This window comes from Labrus mixtus, chromosome 3 (genome assembly GCF_963584025.1).
Source record: "Labrus mixtus chromosome 3, fLabMix1.1, whole genome shotgun sequence".
In the NCBI taxonomy this organism is placed as follows: domain Eukaryota; kingdom Metazoa; phylum Chordata; class Actinopteri; order Labriformes; family Labridae; genus Labrus; species Labrus mixtus.
This window is the reverse complement of record NC_083614.1, coordinates 17005700-17028657: the sequence shown is the minus strand read 5'-3', so window position 1 is coordinate 17028657 and position 22958 is coordinate 17005700. Positions and strand designations below refer to the sequence as shown.

The 22958-nt window shown below is 42.0% G+C and overlaps 1 protein-coding gene across 7 annotated transcripts in view; it reads right to left on the bottom strand.

Moving 5' to 3' along the window:
- The window catches only part of celf5a (cugbp, Elav-like family member 5a), a 179925-nt gene that overhangs the window by 15549 nt on the left and 141418 nt on the right, over positions 1-22958 (bottom strand). For 4 of the 7 annotated variants that reach the window (XM_061033446.1, XM_061033441.1, XM_061033442.1 and 1 more), the window contains exons 4-7: positions 18813-18941; positions 15758-15837; positions 7751-7897; positions 1469-1634 (exon numbers count right to left, since the gene is read on the bottom strand). In XM_061033446.1, the coding sequence (XP_060889429.1) occupies positions 1469-1634; positions 7751-7897; positions 15758-15837; positions 18813-18941 (522 nt within the window). The remainder of the gene's footprint in view (positions 1-1468; positions 1635-7750; positions 7898-15757; positions 15838-18812; positions 18942-22958) is intronic. The other 3 variants (XM_061033443.1, XM_061033447.1, XM_061033445.1) reach the window with 2 other exon arrangements.

The following is a 22958-nucleotide window of genomic DNA, read 5'->3' as shown; positions in this document are numbered from 1 at the left end:
GTTGCCATGCTGTCAGTGCTTTACCCATCAAAATAAGAGCATCGCGTTGTCTCAGCAATACTGAGCTCCGCTTTTAATCACTGTCTCTGATTGATTATGCCCGCCCAAAAGTGCACACTTTGCACTGAAAACATCACAGTGAATATTTGACAAATGGGTCTCTTCTTAAGATGTATGGTCCTATGTTGGAATTGATTGCAGATGTACTGTACACAAACGGCACGTGTGTCCGCTAACATCTCGCTCTATGTACATGCGTTCATTTGGCTTAACGCAGAGACACAAGGGGTTCAAAGGTTAATAAGCATCGTGTAGAATTGATTTCATCACCTGGTCTGCTGACTGTCCTCTTTAATTGAATTCAACATACTATTGTGAATAAACTAGAGGATTGGTGAACAGGAATCGCACAAAGGTACCGTCCTTTCTCTGCGTATGTTGATGAAGATGTGAGCAGAATTTTCACTCAGATTTTTTTCTATTCCACAAAAACCACAGTGCAGAGAGAGAGTGAGAGAATATGGACTCGTGCAGCAGGTTTATAGAAAGAGGATGGCTTCCTATGGTGGCGATAGAAAAAATCTAAACTAGGTCTTGTCGCACTGATGGTGGCTCCCTCGCTCACACTGATTGGTTTAAAGTTACCAAAGTCATCACCTTAAAAACTCAATACTGCAGTGTTGACAAAGTAGGTGAGCAAGGCACAACAAAGACTTGGATACTGTATTATTTATTTCAGCTCATGCTTTTGTTGAGTTGAGAATCCTGAAGTTTCCTCTGTCTCAAGGAAAATGAAGCAGTGCTGAATAAGCAAATGTTATGCAGTGGGTAGGTATTTCAAAGTCCTTCCTTTTCCTCTGTAATGTATCTGCATAGGAGGTGTTTGTTATGGAAAACAAACCCAACTGCATGCAGATCATGCACAAGTGCTTCAAAGCACAAGGTCAAAATACTACTGGGAAATTAGCGTCTTATCTGTAAACCTACTCATTGATGTTCCTTATTCTACAGCTACGATCCCCAAATATTTTCTGCATCCACCAACAACATAAACATGCAAATCTCATTGAACCTATTTTTTACACATTAGTCTCTCTTTGGAATTATTTGGGATAACCAGGAAGCAGGCACCCTTTGTTTTGGACTTGCTGCAGCTCTAGACTCTCGTTTCCGAGTCTCACACTGTAACACACAAACACACGCACGCACGCACACACACACACGCACACACACACACACACACACAGACAAATATTCATGCAGGAATTATTACAAATACATGTAGACCTATAAAAACCTTGACCACATGTGCACAGAAACCGAAAAACCTAGCACCTCTACAGCAAGGAATTTAACCGTTGTCATGGTGACACTGACCAAACCTCAATCCACACGCATGCAGGCACAGGCACAGGCACACACAACACACACACACACACAACAAGAAAAGGAATGAAAGTGAGCTCACCCAAGGTTTGATGAAACTCACCCGACACCGAGGTCATAGGGGTGGGTGGGAGACTGTTGATGTTGAGCGCCCCCATTTGGTGGATCTGCGTGGCGGGGAAGGCCACGCTGGGCGTGAGGTAACCTCCGTGGCTTGCTGCCATGATGGCTGCTTGCTGCTGCATGAGCTAAAGAAGAGGGACACGGAGAGATGGGTGAAGGAATGGGAGGGTTGAATGGGGTGTGTGCGGGAGAGCAGGAGGTAGAACAGGGCGAGAGAGAGGGGTGAGAGGAGGACAGATGGTAATGAAAAAAGTAGTAAGTTTTGCAAGGAGTCATACGAAGACAGGAGAAATGAGAGTAGGAGAGCGAGAAACATGGCAAGGGTAGAACAGAGGGAGGGATATATGTTGAGGTTGATGGATGGATAGTGCATGGGAAGTACAGAGAAAGTAGAGCGGAATAAAAGAAAGGGGGAAAAAAAGAAGCCTGTCAACCTATGTTTAGTGAATCCGTCTACTCTCCCAGCAGGAAGCCTGTCACCAGCTGCAGCAACGATTTAAAAGCTGTCTGTTGGGCTCATACAAATCAAGGCATTGACATGTGCACATTATCTCTGCGCTCTGGGAACAGGAAAAGTTTGCAAAAGAGTAACAAAGCTTTTTGTCTTTTTACTATTGTTAAACTTTTCAATACTTTTTTTGTTGTAAAGACATAAGAACATCAGTATTCTGTTTTAAAAAAAAGTCTATAGCCTAACATTCATCCAGAGTCCAGAACATGTTTTGTTTCACAATTCAGGCAGAAACCACAAGACCTGTCTCTGGGCTGCTCTTCTCAAATTCACAAACATTTGTTGAATATTGGATTTGTACTTTTTTAATGAAGATTTTATGAAACAGGATTGTGAGCTTTGGTTCATTGAAATTAATTCAGATTTGAGGTGTCACTGAATCCAGACCCTGAGTTATTAAAAGAATCATTTTATAGCATGTGTAGCACGGATTCCAGAGCTTGTGAGAAACAAAGCATGTTAGTCATAAATTTGCATTTGCAAGTAATTTTTTTCACACATTGGACAAACCCACAAAGAGATAAAATCAATAGGCCTTCATTCACTCTGAATTTCTATTCAGCATGAACTGAGAAGTGAGAGCAGAAACTATTTTCCATCACATGAAGCCTGCAGAGTGTTTTTTCATATGCATAGGACACGCTCACTTGCACCACTGGTCTGCATGGCACTCTTACACAGACAGACACACACACACACACACACACACACACACACACACACACACACCACACACACACACACACACACACACACACACACACACACACACACACACACACACACACACACAACATACATGAAGAGTAATAGAGACTGTTGGAGTTACTGCACTCAGCTTAAATCTGGCTGTGCAAACCAAGCGCAGAATGCTTAATTCAAGAATATATCCATCATCGTACAATGGCCATTGAAACTTGCAAACTTGTCAGTGTATCCAGGGAATTAAAAACATTTTGCTGGATATAGCTTTGCAGTCTGGTATAGTAAAGGATTAAAAACTCAGCTGGACCAGTGTCTTACCGCTGTCTCTGCATCTGTTTAATACTGCTGCTGTGCGTCTGGGGAGTTGCTGATGGCTGTGGACTGAGAATGACTCATATAAGCAAAAATCAAACCTCTCTGCCACTGGCAGTAATGCTAATGACAATGTTGTGGTACAGCGTAAGTATAGAAAGCCACTCTGCTTCTATTTGCATGGGAACCCGGCAATGGAAAAGCCAATTATTTTCCCTCAGTGGCCCTGTCAGGTAACCTGAAAGCTGCTGTCCAGCTGTAGAATGCCCAGCACTGGCATCTCATCCATTAGCCACATGGCCCGCCACTGCTATCTATTAACGCTTTTTGTCATTTGCATAATTTCAATGTGACAAATGGGTATCATCCATTCCTTTCCAAATAAGATGAATTGAGCCTTTAAGGGGGCATAGCTGAAAAAGACAGCAAGGGAACAAGAAACCAAACAAAAGGAATGACAAAGAAACAAACAAAGAGGTCTCTAGGATCTAAGCCTCCCGTGTTCTGCTGTGACTGCACCCCTATTAGGATGTGAAAAGGGTTGGACTTCAGGATGAAGGCTTTGACTGGTATTACGGAATAAATACAATGTCCCACCACTCACAGTTTTTTTTTGTCTTTTCTTTTAGAGAGGTCTGGGTAACTTGGGGATGGTTCTAATAAGCCAGTAGTCTATTTGTTGCAGTCATTATACAAGCTTCAGGCCTGGACGGAGAAATAATGGAGTGGGAGTGAAAACTAGCATCTCCAGAATGCAGGCCTATCTCCCAATGCATGTCTTAGATAATGCAATCATTAATGCCATCTGTCAGATTGTCAACGACTTTGCCTTTCAGTGATGCTTCATTTCAAATAAAAACCCAACAAATTGCAAACCAAAGCATGTAATTATGTTGCTATGCAGTGGTTCATGCAAACTAGCTTTGATGAAAAATAGAATAAAAAGCAGAGTGGCTATGTTGACAGGGATATTCACAGTCATTCCATTTTTTTTTTCTTTTTCAAAATTTCAAAGGCATTATATTCAAAAGCCTTTCCCATTCTTTATTTCTGCACTACCCAGCAGATAGCAAATGTCTCTGGCGGAAAGAATGAGAAGAACTGAGTCTTCATCATCACAGACACAACCTTTTCTGCTTCCTCTTGAAAAGAAAAGAGGAGGGAAGAAAAGGCAGAGAGAAACAAGAGGGACAAAAGAGAAGCGTGCGAGATGAAAGAGAGCAAAGAAAGTTGCCCGCGTTCCGGCAGCATTCATTTAGTGTCAGACATCTGCTTTTTTATTGCAACCTGATGGCATTACTCTCCCCTGGTGCCAGCAGGCAATCACCTCTTTATCACATGGCAATTATCTCTGTAGCGCTGCTCTGTGACACGCTGACTCTCAGCACTGTCACATGTGACCCCTTATAGCCCAACCAGCCGAGGATGGGGGAGAGAGAGAGAGAGACAAAGAGAAGCAAAGAGGCAGAGTGAGGGGGTGAATAGGTTGAAAAAATGAGAGAGAGAGAGAGTGAGACAGTGGGTCAATGAGGTAAACTAAAAGACTGAAGACAGAAGACTGAAGCTCAGGGGCCTCATTTATTACCCCCATGCTAGCAGGCTGTATTACCATATGAAGATTTTATTCCTTTTTTTTTTCTTCTTCTGGTGCTTTCTGTTTTCTGTATTGCATGTCCTTTGTAGAGCGAGTCCTCATAGGTATATTAAAGCTAAACCAGGTCACACACATGCTGGTGTGTGTAAGTGTTCAGGCGGTTTTACGGCACAGCCAAATGATGCAGTAATGTCTTACAATCATTTCTCATGTGTGCCGTGTTTGAATGTGAGTCCCTCCAACAGGGGGAGATGTTTCCTAATGTGAGCTTACAGTCATCATACTCCCTCTCATCCACCCACACATTGTCACTAGCAGCATCTAGTTAAACCATTTTCTCTCCTCTCATTTATCTATCCAACACTTAGTCTAATGCATCTTTTAGGGAGGCACGAGGGGCACGTCGCCGGAGGTGCCATTAAATCTAAAAACTTGTCTCTTGTCCTTGTGACACAACGTGTAGTCCTCCACCTAAAGAGACAGTGGGAATAACTAAGATGGCTGTCTTTCCCAAAGAGACCGAGGAAGAAAAGTGACTCGAATCAAATCTAATCGTGTACAAATATGATGTTTGTGTCTTGAAGGGGAAATACAAAAGGTAATAAAAACCTGGTTTTATTACTTGCATTCAGCGATTCATGGGAGAACTATTATCGCTCCCTGCTAACGCTGGAATGAAACATGGAATCTCACTCTCTCGCTCTCCATCTGCTTGTGTTTTATGAAATCACCTTTTTACAAATAGGATGTCTCTTGTCAGAGCACACCAGTGTCTGTGTCTATCGAGCAAATGGCAGATTTCTCATTTTTGGCATATGTTGTCAGTGTTGTACCCCTCCAATTTGTGTTCAGAGTCCCCTCCTTCTCCTCCTGGTTTGACTAAAATCCAATTTACTGGCTGTCAGCTCAACTCTATACCCCTATCCACTGCTGTAGTGGAGAGGTAGCTCTTTGAATTCACCATTTACTGTACTGCCTGGTTATAGCTATATATACCATCTCTCCCCACGTCTGTATTCTATACTGTGCCACCTCCTCTTCTCTTGGCCAGTGTATGTGGAGAGTGGGCGAACACGTAGTGTGTCTTTGGAGATAAAGTCCTTTTTCTGTCACTGCAGGTTTTTCGTCTTAGGGGAATATGTGTAGTTTATCTTGCGGTAAAGAAACATTCATCGTATCACTTCAGCACATTTCTGAATGCTGCAGGGGAATCAGGGCTGCACAGCATCTGCATGCACCCAGCACCAGTGTCTGTAATGTAATCATGGCAGCTGTACAAGCTGGACACCCACACTAAAGATAACTAATATGTCCCTTTTATTCCACGTTATTATAACCCAACAGGCCAAACCACCATTTAGAACCATTAAAAGAGTCTTTAGCAAGATATGAAAACAAGAGGCTCGCTGATGATCCATTACTGCCTCCTGAGCAGTGATTGCTTTATCAAAAGTTGGGGTGAGTTTATCTCCTAGGTTCCCTTGCCTCAGAGTTTGTCCATCGACTTTCTTTATTTTGCTAAAATTCATTATATGCAGGTACCTAGAATCCACTGTCTGCGTGATTCATAATGCTAATACAAGGAGAATTTCACCTTCACTAACATCATTCATGCTGGATAATCTTTGTGTCGAGGAGCCCACATACGTGCAATTTCTCCTTTAGATTTAGTGGTAATTGATTCTCTCTAATGCTGAAGTATCCCCTATGCCCTTGTTGCTTTCACTCGGAACTCGATTACCCAACATCATCCTGCTCTTTGTCACATTATATCTGTGTACGAGGGAGAGAGGCGAGAGACAAAGGAAGAACTTTTGCGGCGCAGTGCGCGAGTGTGTACACTTTTGTGTGAGTCTGTGTGAGTCTGTGTGAGTCTGTATGAGTCGACACAGGTCTCTGCCACAGTAAATAAGAGTCATGGCCAACCTGAGTAGGGCACAATGCTCTCCCCGTTGACTACCACTGTCTCCACTGCCTCCACCACCTCTTAATCATTTGCATTTCTCCACATTTCCTGGGAAAGGGCTGCATTTCATGAATGGTAATGAAGGAGGGAGTTTTACTGGAGAGAGCACAAGAGATGGCCTTACAATTACTGTGGGATGGTCAATTTGCACATTTCACACAGGGTTCCACGGCTGGGATGTGAAAATGAGGGAAATGGATAAGCCCCCAAGACCTAGCTAACGCCATCAATTAATCTCGGTGTTAAGAAACAGCAAGAACACATTACTTTGACATCAAAATAAGTCAAGGAAAAAATGCATCTGTGTTTTTCCTCCTCTGTAAATAAACACCTTGCAAATGCTTATGTGTATTTATGCTGAGTGTTGTGACGGAGACCTTTTTTTTCCTTCTGCACCCGATAGAAGGCTCACCTTCAATTCATTCCTGCTGCTTCATGCAGGCTGTATAGGTGCGTGTGCATGTGAGGGTGTGCTCTGCCTCAGCAGGGAGGAAGAAAGTTAGTGTGCAGATAAGTTGCCAATGAAAAATTCTGAGTCAACTATGGCCCCTGAAGCATCTTTCGGGCCCAGAGGGGGAGGACACAGGGAGGAGGAGGGAAGAGGAGAGCCGCAGAGTGATAGAGGGTAGAGGGGGCACATGTAGAGAGGGGCTGTATAGGGTGTCTGAACTCATCAAAGGCCTGGGGACTGCTGTGAGCCTATGGTGCCATGCCCCTGGGGGGGAGGGGGGAGGGGGGTGTACGGTAGGTGGGGGCAGTAGGGCAGAGGAGAGCTGATGAAGGGGTTGGAGGGTACAAGCCAACTTAATGTGAGTGTGCCTACGTGCTGTGGGTACTCAAAGCCTGAATGTAGTGGTGTAGCAGCAATCGTTATGTGGAGGGGAGGGAGAGGAAGTTGTGCTGATGGAATTGATGAACGTTTGACGAGCTACTACTTTTATTTTTTTTCAATTCTCCTTTCTATGTAAGCCATCACAAGTTCCGCATCAACAATAAGTTGAAAAACCCTGAAATGTCCTTTAGTCCACGTGTTTCACTAGCTTCAATCACATTATATAACAAGGATGGTTCGCAGGTATCATCCATTGAACTAGCGGCTTCGTTCACATTTTGTTTTTCCTATGTGTGCCTACATTTGACTTTTCCAACTCACCGCATGTGCGTACGAGCTGTAGGTGCTGAAAGGGAGGGCGATGGCTGGGTTGAAGATGCCAAACTGCCCAACCATCTGCTGCATACGTCTGATGGTGCGCTCCTTGTCTGTGTCGGCGAACTTGACCACCAAGCTGGAGGAAGCACCCTGAGGGGCAAGAGAGAAGAAAAAAAATCAAAGAGAGCAGATTACGGACACGTAGCCTGTTTTTAAATGCAAGACCCTTTAGTACACACTCACTCAGAAAACAAAAGTCTAATATCAGAGACTATGTATTCGTTATGACTTCTTAGTATTACCTTTTCATAAACAACAACAACAACAACAACAACCGCTGTTGACATCAATATGTGAGAGCTCCTCTAATTGCATGTCAGAGTTTTTGGGGATTTTTTTTTAGTAGCAGCTGCACTCATTTATCGCAGAGAATTGTGTCTCCTTATTTAAGGGTTGGCATACATAAACATGAATGTAACAGACATTTATGTGAAGAATAAAAATAATCTTCTTATTGAGTGAAGAGCTCTGGAGGCAGATGTGCAGACAGAAACCATCCTCTCCTTCAATCAGTTTTAAACATATGTACAAAGTCACTCGGGGCAAAGCAGCCTCGCTTTGCATGACATAAATATTTTATACTTTTCCCCAGCTTTCCCCCTGCGGTATACACTACATATATGGAACCTTGGTGCTCCTTCTCACAGTAAAGGCTAAGAGATCTGCAATGTGCAATGATTTGAAACAAGAGCTACAATTGCCAGCGCTTCCTATTGACCTTGGTGAAAGTGTTCTTCAAAGAAAATGCTGCCTTTTTAAGGGCAATTTCTCACATCTTGTCCTTCTGTTTCAGCCTCCCTCTTCCTCTCTGCAGCTCAGCCATCCACCCCCTTATCAACACAATTACCTATTTCTGCAGCCCACTAATGAAACAGAAGGTGTGTCCGCCACACACCCTTCATTAAGAATCTTCAAATGATTTAGCGCTACAGTTGACCTTTTGCGCGCTCCGCCTCTCCTCCCCTCTGTGCCCCCAAACCGGCCAATCGATCCCTATAAAAGGCCGAAATATTACTCTGATCTGACAGTGTAGAAAGGTTGTGTGTCAGTCATGATAAGAGACCCCCTGAAATTGATGCAATTTTGTCAATAACAGTGGTGGCTGGTCAAGTGCCGGGTTTAAAGGCTGGGGGGGGGGGGGGGGGGGGGGGGGGGGGCTTTAATAGGGCCAAAGGGGTTTTTCTTGGTTTGGTTGAAGTTAAACTGAAAAATAAGAAGTTAGAAATGACAGTCCAATTGACTTTAATTCTAAGGCTTTATTGGAACAGAAGTGTCAGGAATAATTTGTAAAAGTGTCGTTAGAAACAGATCAGATGTGTAGATCAAAAACTCTAAGGCTATGAATATTATTATTGTACTTTTCTTAGCTTGCATTTTCCCTAACTTTAGCCTCAGGAATTCTGCTAATAAAGACATCTACAGATATCAAGAGATGTTCAAAGACAGGCACTGGACCTTTGGACTGTAGCATATAGATTTTATCCTCTTCCTTTCCCTTTCTCCCATCTTTTCTCAATGTTCCCCTGAGCCCTCTCCTCCTGGCTCACTGGCTGATTGAATTACAGGTTTGAAGGATTGTAGGTGTGTGGTCAGTATATGCTAATGGCTTATTGTCTAGTTAGCTGAGTGATAGACTGACGGGCAGACTAGTTGGCTAGGTGCTCGGCTAACTGGCTGACAGGCTAATTGTCAGACTGTCCAACTGGCTTACAAATGTTCTGCGGTCAGTGGATAAGTGTTTAGCTTCTTACTGTACATCCTGCTACACTTGACAAATGCTCTTCACGGTTATTGTGTTAACCTGATAGAAACAAGCGATATACCCTCTGCGTCCCATCGATCAAGGTTCAAGGTTTGTTGTGTCTGTCCAGATTTTACTATCTGCATCATTAACTTCATTATGAGATTCAACTTTGCAAGGTTCAGAACAGGGCGGCACAAGACCAGAATACAGAGAAGCTGTGCAGGTACATATTGAATATTTGAACTTCCTCTCACTGTTTAAAAAGCTATTAAAGGCATACCCACTTTGGTAATGGGAGCTGTGTGTTCTTGCTCTGCTTCTCTCATTTGTGGGGAAGGTTGAATATAATAATCTGAGCATATTAACTTGGAACTCAGGAGTCAACCTTTCAACCAACTATAACTAAGACGTATGCCTGCTTGAGTATAAGGTCTATTGTATGATGGACAATCAGAGAAAAAATGCAACAATCTTGATGTCAGTTTGTTAACAGGAAATGCATTAGCTACACCTGTTTTCAAGCTGAGTTTGGCTCTTGTCAACTATGAGTTGTTGCCGTAGAAACATCTCTGGGGCCTCTGGAGGTGTCTGGTTCTGCTTGAGATTTCTACATGTTAAAAGGAAGTTATTCCACACCACACTGCAAAGTGCTTCCTCATGGTGGGTTGATGTTGGGTCTCTTTGTATATTGTGCTATGCAAATACATTTGATTTAATTCCCTTTGAGCCACGTCTTTGTCGTCACCAAGTCATCAAATGGTCATCAAGAAATCACTTTGTCAGCATGTGGTTAATGCTGATGTAACTGTCCTGTAAACTGTAACAAAAATGTTTCACCCTGTGCCAGCATTCCCAGTGCCCCCCCCCCCCCCCCCCAATACTCAGGTCCTGATAACCTTGACCTCTCCACAGGCTAAAGCTCCTGTGCTAATTTGAAGTGTTAACACAAACACTTCTCTGGTGTCCTAAGCTCCCAGACCAGACAGTCAGCTGATGGTATCCAAAGCTGATAACTATAGGCTAACAACCTAATGGAAGTTACAGTTGCAACAGTCAGTACGCTAAGGTAATTAGGTCTTTTAATTGGAATACTGTCCTTGTCAATGTATACATGCAAAAGGGAATAATTGATTTATTGATGGAAGTATGTCCAACTCCGCTAAGGTAGGTGGGTAGGTGGCAATATGCCCCCTTCAGCTATACTATGGAGTCTTCTTCCGGTTGACCTATGCAGTGAAAACATACTGAAAACAACTTACATACATGCTTATGGTGATGTTCGAAGACAGGCAACAATGCAACTTCTGCAATGCTTCACATTTATGCCGTCCGACTTCCACGTGAAAGCTTGGCCTATACATGCAAGAGCAAATCGACCCCCAACGGCATCATCTAAGTGTGTATATTTTTCAGCTGGACTAACACAATAAATCAAGTTTTACGGAGAGGTAACTTAAGCTTTCTGTCCATAACATGGCGCAGTTTTTACCAAAACCATAAAAATACGAGTATTTAATGTGTTTGCTTTTTGTGTAAGTTGAGTTGTTGCACAGTGCTACCTGTCCTCCTGAATAATACTCCACTTGTCATCCATCATTCTTCAAAACGTATTCCTGCCTCTCATTTGTTGTGTTACAAACACATCTGTCTTCCATGTCATAAATCAAGCCGTTCCACTTTGCAGCCCCCTCTAGAGGTTGTAATTGTTTTTGACTTTGTCTGTTTCTGAATTGCAGGATGTTTCTCCTCACAAAGATAATTGGCTGCTGACGCTGATTTAGCCTTGCATGCAGAATTACAATGTCAGTTGACCTGTCTGGTTATATAAGAGCCTTGTGCCAGGCTTTTTCATCCTTTTCATATTATGACTTGTTTTCACGCTAGCGCTATACAAGCTCAAGGCCATTTACCATTACCATTTACCTACAAAGCTTATTGAAAGAGGGTCTACTCACTGACTTTGCTCCCCCCGTTGCTTCTCCTTAGGACACCTGACTTGTTTAACTTGTCGGCTAAGCATCCTATGCCACAATTGTTTATGTACAGGTTTTCCAAGTCAGGCCTGTCAGGATATCAGTGGGCAGAATTTCCATTGCCAAAGGAAGGAGGATGAAGTCTGAAGTAAAAGTCTCATTAAATTTTAAGCTGCCAAGTGAGGGAAGAATCCTCCCACCATGCGGCTCCCAGCTGCCTAGAGAGCCACTGAAGAAAGGGGAGTTAAACAGGGGGGATAAAAAGAGGCCCCACAGAGACTCAGGACCAAAAGGAAAGTCTGCCTCTTTAAAGTTCCTTCTCACTGCCAAGGAGGGTTGGTGTCTGTCCAAGCTACAAGTCCAGCTATACATTCCACACTTCTTTAACTTTAAGTATATGCCTGCTTTAAGGCACCGTAAAGCTAGAAGGAATACTGATTAATTGTATTGATGTACAGCCTAATGGGTTTCAAGTGCCACCTCGTAAAGGCCTTACTGTCAGCTTGAATTAGTTAAACTATGATTCAGTCTATTCTGATTCTAGCACTGAAACACAACATAAGAAAGATTTCTTCAAAATTTAATAAGTGCATCTGTCTGCCTAACAAACTAGCTGTTCCCTCCTCAAATCTATCGTTTGTCATCACTACCTGTTAAATAGAATTAAAAAATCATTCAATTTGAATGTATTGTTGCTACAACTGCTGGTTCTCTAAACCATATGGCATCATATTCTTATCTAGAATAGACGTGTATTATAGATACAACATGACAACATCATGTGCACAGGAGCAAGAGAATGAGTGTTTACTTTGTCCTTCTCATTATATGGCAAGTTTTATTTTGAAAAACAAAAATATAAGCAATTTATTGTGCCAAACGGAAACTTATACGAAGTCTGCATGCAGTAAACACTTACAGTAGATACTAAGACGTCTAGCCGATCTGATATTTTCGTAATAGTATTGCATGTTCACTGTGCTTCTAAGGAACCAGGACTCAAGGAGTGATATAATTACAAAATGAAAATATAAATTCTGATAGGCAAAACAAAAATCCATTGGCCTTGTTAAATGGCTTAAACATTAAAAGCTGCATTTCATAAAATACACAATGAGATTATGACTCCTTCCCGACTTAAACATGCTGTGGTATCTGCAGCTTTTTTGACTTACCACCTTTCATTGTAATTTGACTTAAGGCAGTGACAAATTGATCCATACATTAAAACAACGTGTCTTGTTGAGTGTCAAATCCTGGCACTCATGGCTCTTTATGTTTGTGTTCTCTGTCTGAAGTAATAAAGAAGATCCAGCAGCTCTGGAATCACATTGAGATGCCTTTTTTTTTTTTTTTTAAACCCACTCTTCTCTTCTCTTTACTCTCAATCATCCAGTCCTGTCTTTTATGTAACTTTACCTCATTTCCTTTTCTTTTGTTATGTCTTATCCATCCATAATCTTGCTTGCAGTGTTGCTATCTCAGTCCCTGTGTCAGCTGAAAACAGCCTCAAACCCAGGCTGGGCTGATGTGGAAATGGAGTGAACAAATCAGCACGGCTCCACGGACCTGACCCACACGCCTTCTTGTCTCAGTGTAACTCCGTCCCGGGACTTTGTTCCTACACGGCGCTGCTGAATCACAGCAATTTGCTCTACAGCTCTAGCGTTTAAATGTTTAATTGAGCCACTCATATCCTGAACTGTGGCAGTGTGTTTGAGTGTGTGTGATAGCTGAAGGAGGCTGAGGGTCGGTCGGCAGTGTGTATAGGGGGGGGGGGGGGTGTAGAAAGCTTGAAATATGACAGGTTGTTCAATCATTGTTCATATAGTGACATTTTTGTCATTGTTAGCTATGTGCAAATACTTCTTCATATGGTGTCCATTACAAATGCAGACATAAAAAACATGGAGGTTAATATTTACACCTATGCATACATAACATAGCGTCTTGCATGCACTGACCATCATTTCTCATATATTCTCCACATGCATGTGCACACACCATGCAGATTTCCTCTCTTCTACCCTACTCAGACATACAATACCAACAAAAATGCCCACTCCCCCTCTTCATGAATAACACAAATGTATTCAGCTCCAGTGCTCCGAGCTGGAAAATGGGATCAGTCAGAAAGCCTTTGACCCTTGCCTGTGGCTGTACGAGCATGTGACAGTGAAACAGAGAGAGAAGCATTATAGACAGTGTGTATGTATGTGTGCGCGTGTGTGTGCTCATGTAAATGTTCTAGCCACAAAGTGCTTCTGTTTGTAGACGGTTATGTATGCACACACATGCATTCATGTGTGCGTGTGTGTGCAAACTGATAAACTCTAAGAAGCCAGTCTTCATGCTTTGGGGGATTGGCAGTAGATCTATCAAACTGCTGTAGTTAGTTGCAGTGTTTATATTCAGCACACTTCAATACCTCAGCGGGCGATGCTATTGGCTGAGCTTTATTCATGGTCATCTCTCTGAGCCTGCTCAACAGCTGCAGCTTTGGTGTGACGGCAAATAAGTACGCGCATATACATATTCTGGCTCAGTTTGTCTATCGTTCATTAGAGCAATTAGTCATTTCTATTAGCCCTGCAGAAGTAGGAATCATTGTGACCCCTTGTAAGGGTTGTAAGGCATCTGATACCCTTTACAAGTTCAGTTTGAATCCTGTATTAAAGCTGTCAAAAGTATTTCCTTCTTTGTCTTACTTCTTTATTTGTTGTATTCATTTATAAGGCATCTCAATGTGTTAAAAGAGAGATTATTTATTCATTACTTCCATCTTATTGAACTTGACTTCTTTTTTCAGCTGTGTGACTCAACGTCAATCAACATGAATTTAAAAAGAAACAGGATGTACGGTCCAAGCCTTCTTTCAGGATCTTTGCTACTTTGATAGACACTCTGCTTTGAATAGCGTCGTCCTGCTGATGCTTAATGGTCCACTGGTGGTCCGCTAATCTCAGCAAGGCAGGCACAATGTGCCCTCTCCTCCAGCAGCTACAGGATATGAGATGCTGATCAGATTTCTATAATCAATTTACCAGCGCAGGAGGTATAAATCCTGTCCATTCGCTCATTCTCCCTTTGCCCCCGCCCTTCTTTTTCTCTGTCTCTCTCCCACTCTTCCTCCCCTCTTTCCTGCCCCCTGCTTATAGTTAGATGAATAATTCAGCAGCCAATGTGGTGAAAGGTGGAGTAAACAAGTCTATTGCCTAATATCCCGAGAGGCTGCCAAAGAGAGACGAGTGAGGGCAGAGAGCTAGCAGAGATAGGGGGATGGAGCAACAGAGAAAGGAGGGTATCTATAGAGAGTGGACATCCAGAGTCTTTCCTCATGACCTGCAGTCATTTGCACTTAGATTGACTCAGAGGTTGCGCCAAAAAGGCACAGCTGGCTTCTACTTCTTCTCTCTGCTTTCCTCTCTCTCTCTCTCTCTCTCTCTCTCGATCACAAGCCGGACATTGGCAACCATTAATAATGAAATCATACAGTGAAACAACATCTGTGAGATATAGGTTGGAAGAGAGTTCAGGGTCCTGCTTCTCAGACGTGATCGTTTTCAGGACAGAAATGGGGATAAAAGCAGAGCATACATCAAACCACTGGATAATATGGGACGTGACTCTCTGTCCACTTGCAGGATGTCACAGAGAATAACTCCATTCAGGTTTGGAGTGCAGAGTAAGTGGCTTTTATTTTGACACCGCCAGGTACACAGGGACCAAGCTTAAACACGAGACACATACAAATGAGCAGTACAGCTTCTGAGCTCATAGTAAATCCAATACAGAGAAAATGCAGAGGACATGGTGTGCTTATATAACAAGAAAATGTAATCTCACACTGTGAGTTATATTTACTGATTATGCAAGCAGAACTACTGATTGATGACTCACCAAAAATTCAATTATCATCCTAAACTGTTTCATCTGGAAGTGTGGATCTTTTATGATAGCACCACATTCATTTAAGAAACAGAGGCTATTTCTAGTTGCATCTTGTTTTAAAGATGGGGTATTTATCAGGATGGTTGTACTTTCTGTATACGTTATTTAAAACCTTGAAGTTGGTGGTAAGTTGAAAGTTTGAAGCTCTCGATCAAGAGGCGGAATGAACATAACCCTTGTGATTGTTGGTCTATGTGTACGTGTTGTGAATACAAGGCTAGGTGGGTAGTTTGTTCATGTTTTTTATTTATTTTTATTTGTGGGAGAGAAGGCTGTACTCACTGGCATGGTCTGGCTGCCGTGGAGGGCGCTGATTGCTGACTGAGCCTCAGTGTGTGTGGAGAACTTGACAAAGGCGCAACCTGGAAGAGAGAGCAGAAGCACAGCACACATACTAATTTAGACACAGACTCACACACACACACACACATACACAATCAATCAATCGAGTGAGTTTAAAAGCCTATGGTATATTAATAAAAAGGATGTTGAATTATATCTGACAACACAGAAATCAGTGTGCAGAGAGAGGCTTTCATTGCACAGCAGGCTGTTCCACACCGGGCATTAGGCAGGCAGACAAGCAGGCAGAAGCTGCAGGCTAAGGATTGCACTGATGAAGCAGAAAAGCATGCTCTTTAGCACCACATGCCTGTCTGTGCATATTAAATATGAGCTTAACTGGCTAAAATCACAATATTTTAAAAAAGAAAAACCACTCCATTTAAGCACTTGCGTAGGAATAGTGTTTTTGATTCAACAACAGGATGTTTGGATCGGTATATATGTGAATGTGGAGATCCAAAGGAAACCACAGGACCAACATTCACAGTGCTAATGTTCACTGGCAGGAAATGGATGACCAAATCTAGTTTGAAGGCTGGCTCTTGTGGGTTCATATAAGGAGATGTTGCACATTAATTTAAACAATAAAAAAAGGTACATGAACTGATTCCAAAGCTGTATACTTCATTTCTTTAAGAATTACTTCAAATCAGATCAAAACACTGTAATCCATTTTCAAGACTTTTCAAGACTTGTATGGTGGTTGGCATGGGGATTCACAACCAAATCATCGTGGATAATTTTACTTCATCCATTCGTTGTCTTTATCTATGTCTCTTTTCTGGATGTACTGGTTTGAACGCACAGATCACTGGTGCACATGAGCTGTCTGCAAGTTCTGTTAAGCTTACTAATGAAGTAAGTTACTAGTTTAAGGAGTTTGATTTCTAGCCACTTTGTTTCAAATTTCAACAGTTTAAATTGATCGCAATGCTTTTTGTAATGGATTTTTAAGTGTTTGCTGTTGTTGTTTTTGCTTGTTTTACTGTGCTTGTAATCTCATCGGCATTGGAAATGAGAGAAACCTAAGTGTAAATAAAGGTTTGAATGAAAACCCTCATTGATTTAAAGTGCCTAATCCATTGCTCTTATGCCTATGTTGTTACATTTTTATCAAACTTGAAGAGGTGACCTGAAACGTGTGAGGACTGATTCTGGGTCCATTGCAGTTCTAACTCAATGACACCAAAGCCTCTTCTAATTATAACATAATTCACCTCATTTAATTTCATTTCAGTTTTTTCTTTCTCTTCTTATTCAATCTTTTGTACTTTATTCTCCTCATTATCTATCCTGTTTGACCCAGCAGCCCTGCCACATTTCCCCCTCCTAATGGGCTTACCCCCCTGTGGACAGCAGACAATCAAGATGTCCATTCAGCTGTCAAGACTCTATCCATTAAGATGGATAGAATGGAGCAAGAGCTCAGTGTGACCTGTACAAGGACTTTGCTACAGTGGTACAAACTGTGCGCCACTTTAATTATGCATTCAACTTAAGATACTATGCAAACCATGCATTTCTAATTCAGCTTTGAAATAAGACACACGTGAAATTTAAACTGTGCAAGCCTGTGCATGAAGCATTCAAACACAGCCAGCTCTTTGTGTGTAGAGTGGGGGGGGGCAGCCTGGTGGCTTTAGTTTGTGATGAGGGGAGCAAGGACAGAAGTCATGGGACATGTTTAAAGATAGTTAGTACCAAATCTTAAATCCCATGCAAAACATTACTGAAGAACAAACTATTCCAGAATAAAAATGTTTATTATTGGACTATGGTTTTTATGCATTCATATTTAAGCACCTTCTCTATATTGCAGGTGGTATTTGTGGATGTGTTGATCATGTTTTGTATAAATAATATCAATAATCAAAGTCCAAAATACTACTGTGATTTAACTATGGTGGACTAAAAAGGACATGATTTGTGTCTTAAGTTTGGTGGCGCAGAGCTCTGAGTAGCGTAGAATGGAAAACCTTTCCAGTAAAGCAAAAGTACACTTAAGTACATGTACTTTCAACCCCTCGCAGCTTCTTTTTTCTGCCCCTACTTCACATCTGAAATTATTCTGACACCCATCTCTACTCCTCCACCTTTAAACTGCAGGAGAAGAACTATCTGTTTGAAACCCCATAGATATAATTGCAAAACAATTTCCATAGGCGCTGGCTGGGAATAGGCTTTGGAGACGTGAAAAAACGAACTCCCTTTGCTTTTTCGCTGCATGTGAGAGGGATTTGATGTCTCCAAATGTTTTTGGCTGACTGAAAAGGTCTGCAAGATATCAGCCCTATAGTACAGAAGTTACCGTATAGGGACGGAAGAACAACAAAACAAATGATACTGATGACGTTAGAAATGTTGTTGCTTTTTACATCAGAGAGGTTTCTTCTAAAACAAGATAGGAGCTGATGATGACACAATGATGACGGACAGAAAAGATTACCTGGATGTTTGAATCTTGGTGTAACAATTATTCATAGCATGGAGTGTCTTGTTTTGCTTGTGGCTACCATGCAAGTGGAGGGTCCGAGATATATATATACATATATATATATATATACAGTATATATATATATCCAAAACTGCCCTGTCTGTTGCAATCAATAAAAAACAATTATTTTCCCCTTTGATTTCTTTTTATGAGGATGCGCTGCAAATATTTTTTTGCAAGAATCTGTAGAAGAAGAAAGTCAAACCAACGGAATCTTCATTTAATGGCTCGCATAGTTCCTAATTATTAAATTCAGACATCAATCTATCAGTTCTTGAAACATCAGACTTAACTTTTTTTCTTACTGCCTAAAGCAGACTTCCACATCAGATAGCATAGTGTGAAACAGTTTGTAATTATGGCAATAGGCGATTTGACCCACATCTGGTGAATATGTCACATATATTCCACAGACCCCAGCTGATATGACGCTGACACGCACTGTCACTTCTCTGCCAGTGACCTAAATAACGCTGACAGCTATATCATCTCTCCTACCTTTGCTGTTTCCGTCCGGACCTCTTAGGACCGTGCATTCCTCGATGACTCCGTAGGGTTCGAAGAGGCGGTAAACATCCTCCTCGGTCTGTTGTTTATTCAGCATCCCCACAAACAACTTCCTGTCTTCTGGAACAAAACAACAAGACAAAAGGTTAAATTATAACTTTGACCTCAATTATAAAACCGATTTAGGAACAAAGAACATCAAAAGCTCATCTTTGTTGGTGGTGGCATTATTTCACAGAAACAGACGTACAGAGCCTTGGCAGGGTGCAGTAACTGTCGAGTTTCTTTGGTGCTGGTTTGGCCTGAGTCGCATTGTATTATCCCATTTTAAAGACTGATCATTTTAATCTCTAGTATAAGTGGGTTTGGTCCCATATGGGGATATATACTGTAGCTGCTGGGGGTAAGTGGTCAGGGGCTGCAGGGAAGAGCAATGGAAAGACTAATGAAGAGCTACTTCTCTCTATCTCACATACACACAGACCCAAGACAATAAGCAAGTCTTTGGTCCTTTAAAAGCACCAGGGGCTTCAAGCTACAACCTCCTACACAGACACACCACACTGTACTGGCTGGAAACTCTCTCTCTCTCTCTCTCTCTTTCTCTCTCCACTCTCCAATCTCTCTCTCGTTCCTTTCTATTCATCTCTCCCTCCCTCTCTCTTTTCTGCTTTTCTTTTTCTCTCGCTGATGCTACATTTTTTTTCCCCTCATTCTTTTTTTTCAACCGCCTCCCTCCCTCGCTCCCGTCCTCTCTTTATCTCTCTCTTACTCTACTAATTGCTGCTGATCCAGTGTTTTTTTGTGTAGCCAGAGAAATATTTCAGTATGCTCTTCAGTGAACAATGGTGTGTCTCTCCTGCGAGCACTGAATGCTGGGAGACATGCCATGAATAACGCTGACTTTTCAATAGATAGCCTGTATGCTATTGACTCCTGTTAAATGCTGTGGGATCTGATCTTTACCTTGACCTGACACCCTGTGTTTACTGATGTACCCTGGCCTTGTATGATTAATGCTACGGTGAGGTGTGTCTCTCCTGGCAGCACAAGCACTAAAACCTTCCCTTTATACAGATTGTTTCTACAACTCTGACCCATGAAGTCACAACGGAGAGACCGAGTGAGAGACAGGATCAGCGGCTGATGCTGAGAGGAGCTTGAGAGAAGCATAAATCGCTGCCAGAGGTATTCACAGTGTCAGGGTGACCTGTGATGACTACTGTGTGTGTCGCGTTGTTGTCGTCGTTCCTTGACCCAGACACAAGCCGATACCCACATTCCCACAGCGGGCACAGAGGCGGAGTGTGTGTGTGGACACGGCACCCTAGCTAGGATTTCGGCACTCAGCACCACCAATGATGCACCTTTAAAATAATCACCCGTGTCAGAGTGTTGTCTAGGGAGGGGCGTCCCTGGTGCTGGCTCCTTATTGCAAGTGGCAGGATCAGAGGCTATGTATCAAAATGGAAGTGATGCAATGTGACATCTGTCAGGGTGGATTGGAGAGCATTTATCTGCAAAAAAAAAAAAGGAAAGCCCTGAACTGGAAAATGAAAGGCCAAGATGGTCCTTCCTTTTGCTGGAGGGAGAATATAAATTCTGAGGTCGGATGCGTGAGATGAGTCGAGGTGAGGGGGAAGGGGGTTTGACTGCACAAATTTCACTGAATGCCAACAGACCACGTCTCATATATGCTCCTGTATTCATCTGCAGAGCCATAAAGCACACAGGACTACACATACAACCACGTTTCCTCTACCCCCTACCCTGGCTGTTTTCATCTAGATGATAGGAATCAACCACGTTTTAAATAAATGCATGCATCACTTCCAGCTGAATTGAAAGGAGTTTTAAAAATATATGAAAGGATAAGTATAAAAGCATCATTGGTCACAGCCTAACAGGCTGGACTCAATTTGAGTCTGGTATATTTTTTCAGTATTTTGTCAGAAAGTTGTACAAATCCGTGGAAGCTGACAATAATGTTAGAAAGACTTGTATGATTATTTGTAAACAATAGCGATGGTATTTAGAAGGAGAAAAGGACGAGTGTCTGAGAGCAAGATGGAGTGCATGTTCTGCACCGTGAGCACGCTTTGAAAACAAACTAACAGCGCATGAAAACTGATCATCTTGGAGATGTGTTCCACCGTCTAGGATTCTGCGGTGGCCGCTCTGCACTAAAATGCTACCTTGGGATTTTAGGTGTTCTTTTTCAACCCCAATTGAAACATTATCTCATTTATCTACAGCACTGCAGCACAGGCAGTGTGCAAACAGACACATTGAGAGTGCAAAACACCTACAGTCATTTACACATGTCTGAAGGGGGGAGGGGGAAAAGGAGCAAAATGGGGAGTAAGGGAAGGAGAGAAAAAAATAACACACTAGCTGGGATTTCCCTCGCACACCCTGAGTGGACTATATGAGACAGATTCCCTCTTCCTGCATCTTATCCCATCTCTCCCCCTATCCCTTTCCAAGCCCGGCGCAGTCTAGGCCTGTGAAGACTGTTTCGTCATGAGCCGGGGATCCAGCCGAAGATTTCTGCCTTTTAATAAGGCAGTTTTTTCTTACCACTGTAACTTTTGCTGCTTTGCTAAAGTGCTCATGATGGATAGGCCGGATCTTTGTAACATAGTAATAAGTAAGGTCTTTTACCTGCTTTTTGTAACATAACAATGAGTAAGGTCTTTTTACCTGCTCTTTTGTAATGTTAACAGACAAAGAGTAAGGTATTTTACCTGCTTCTTGTAAAGTGTCTCGAGATAACACTTGTTATGAGTTGACGCTATACAAATAAAAATTGATTGATTGATTGATTGATTGCCCAACGTGACCACACACAGATACACAAAGAGCTGCACGTCCCACTTTTAACTATTGACTCTTAGTTCAGAGCAGCTATTATCAAGGTCAAGCTTTTTAAAAATTTGTATTTACAGCCGAACAAAACACTGTTGTGTCACCTTGTTTTTCAGATGTTTAGAACATACATCTGAAAGAACACACGGTATAATCTTATTTCGATATGTCCGTGTTTTCACAGCCCCCATTATGGATCATGTTTATGTTTAAAAAACTATTTTCTTGCTTTTATGCTCATAAATAGACAGACTGTGCATTTGGCACAACCAAAACACAAAAGAGAAGAGCCTTTGTAGAAAGGACTGATGATACTGAGTCTCTGCTTTATATGTTTCTTTTGCAACATGGGCTGTGTAGGTGTGGTGCAAACTGCAACACTGATGCAAGCTAGTGCTGTGTTTATGTCTACCTGCTAAAGCCAAACCAGTGGCCACTACTGCATCACAAGCTGTATCACACCACAGCCAATAAATCAGCTCTAGCTGCTTGATATTCTACTAAAATGAGAAGCAGAGTATATGTATGATATTAATCTGAACTGTGGAAATGAATCATTATTCTTTGGCGTATCTGTTTACACAGATTCTGAAATCCTGATTTTCATCTGATCTTTCTTTACTGCTGTTTACTACCAGTTTGAAGCAGCCTCCTATAGTTTCAGCTGAATCCTGGATTCCTCCAAGATAAGCCGATTCAGTCTTTATAAAAGCTCAAGAGCATTCATCCTTGATTTGCAATCCAATCTCACGCAAATGTGGCTCCATGCATCCACGTTTCTGACCAATGCAGTACTGTGTGTGTTGCATTATATGTCCCTGCAGAGCAGAATATTCTATATGTATGAGAACTGACCCCTGAATGGGTGAAGAGATGTCCTTCCCTTAAAAGGGAGTTAGTTTTATATGTGAACCTTCTTAAATATGCAAGATAAAACAAACAAAATTGTTTTGCTTTGACTCCGTTTTAGCTTGTCTCACTAACTGGACCATTAAGCCAAGTTGAAATGTGTTTTACATAATAAAGAGTCATGACCAAATTGTTTCTGATTGAATCATGTCACACACAGCCCTACAGCAGACTGTAAAGCTGTGGGTTTCAAACATGATAACAAGCTTAACTGTCTGGCTGACTCTTTTCTCTTTTGCATCCCTCAAAAAACAGCTGAATCATCCCTCTGTTGCAGCTACTCACCTATGGTAAATGCTGCCTACCGTATAGATGAATACAAAGTAGACAAGAAAATTACGAGTTGTTTTTCTTCTTCTT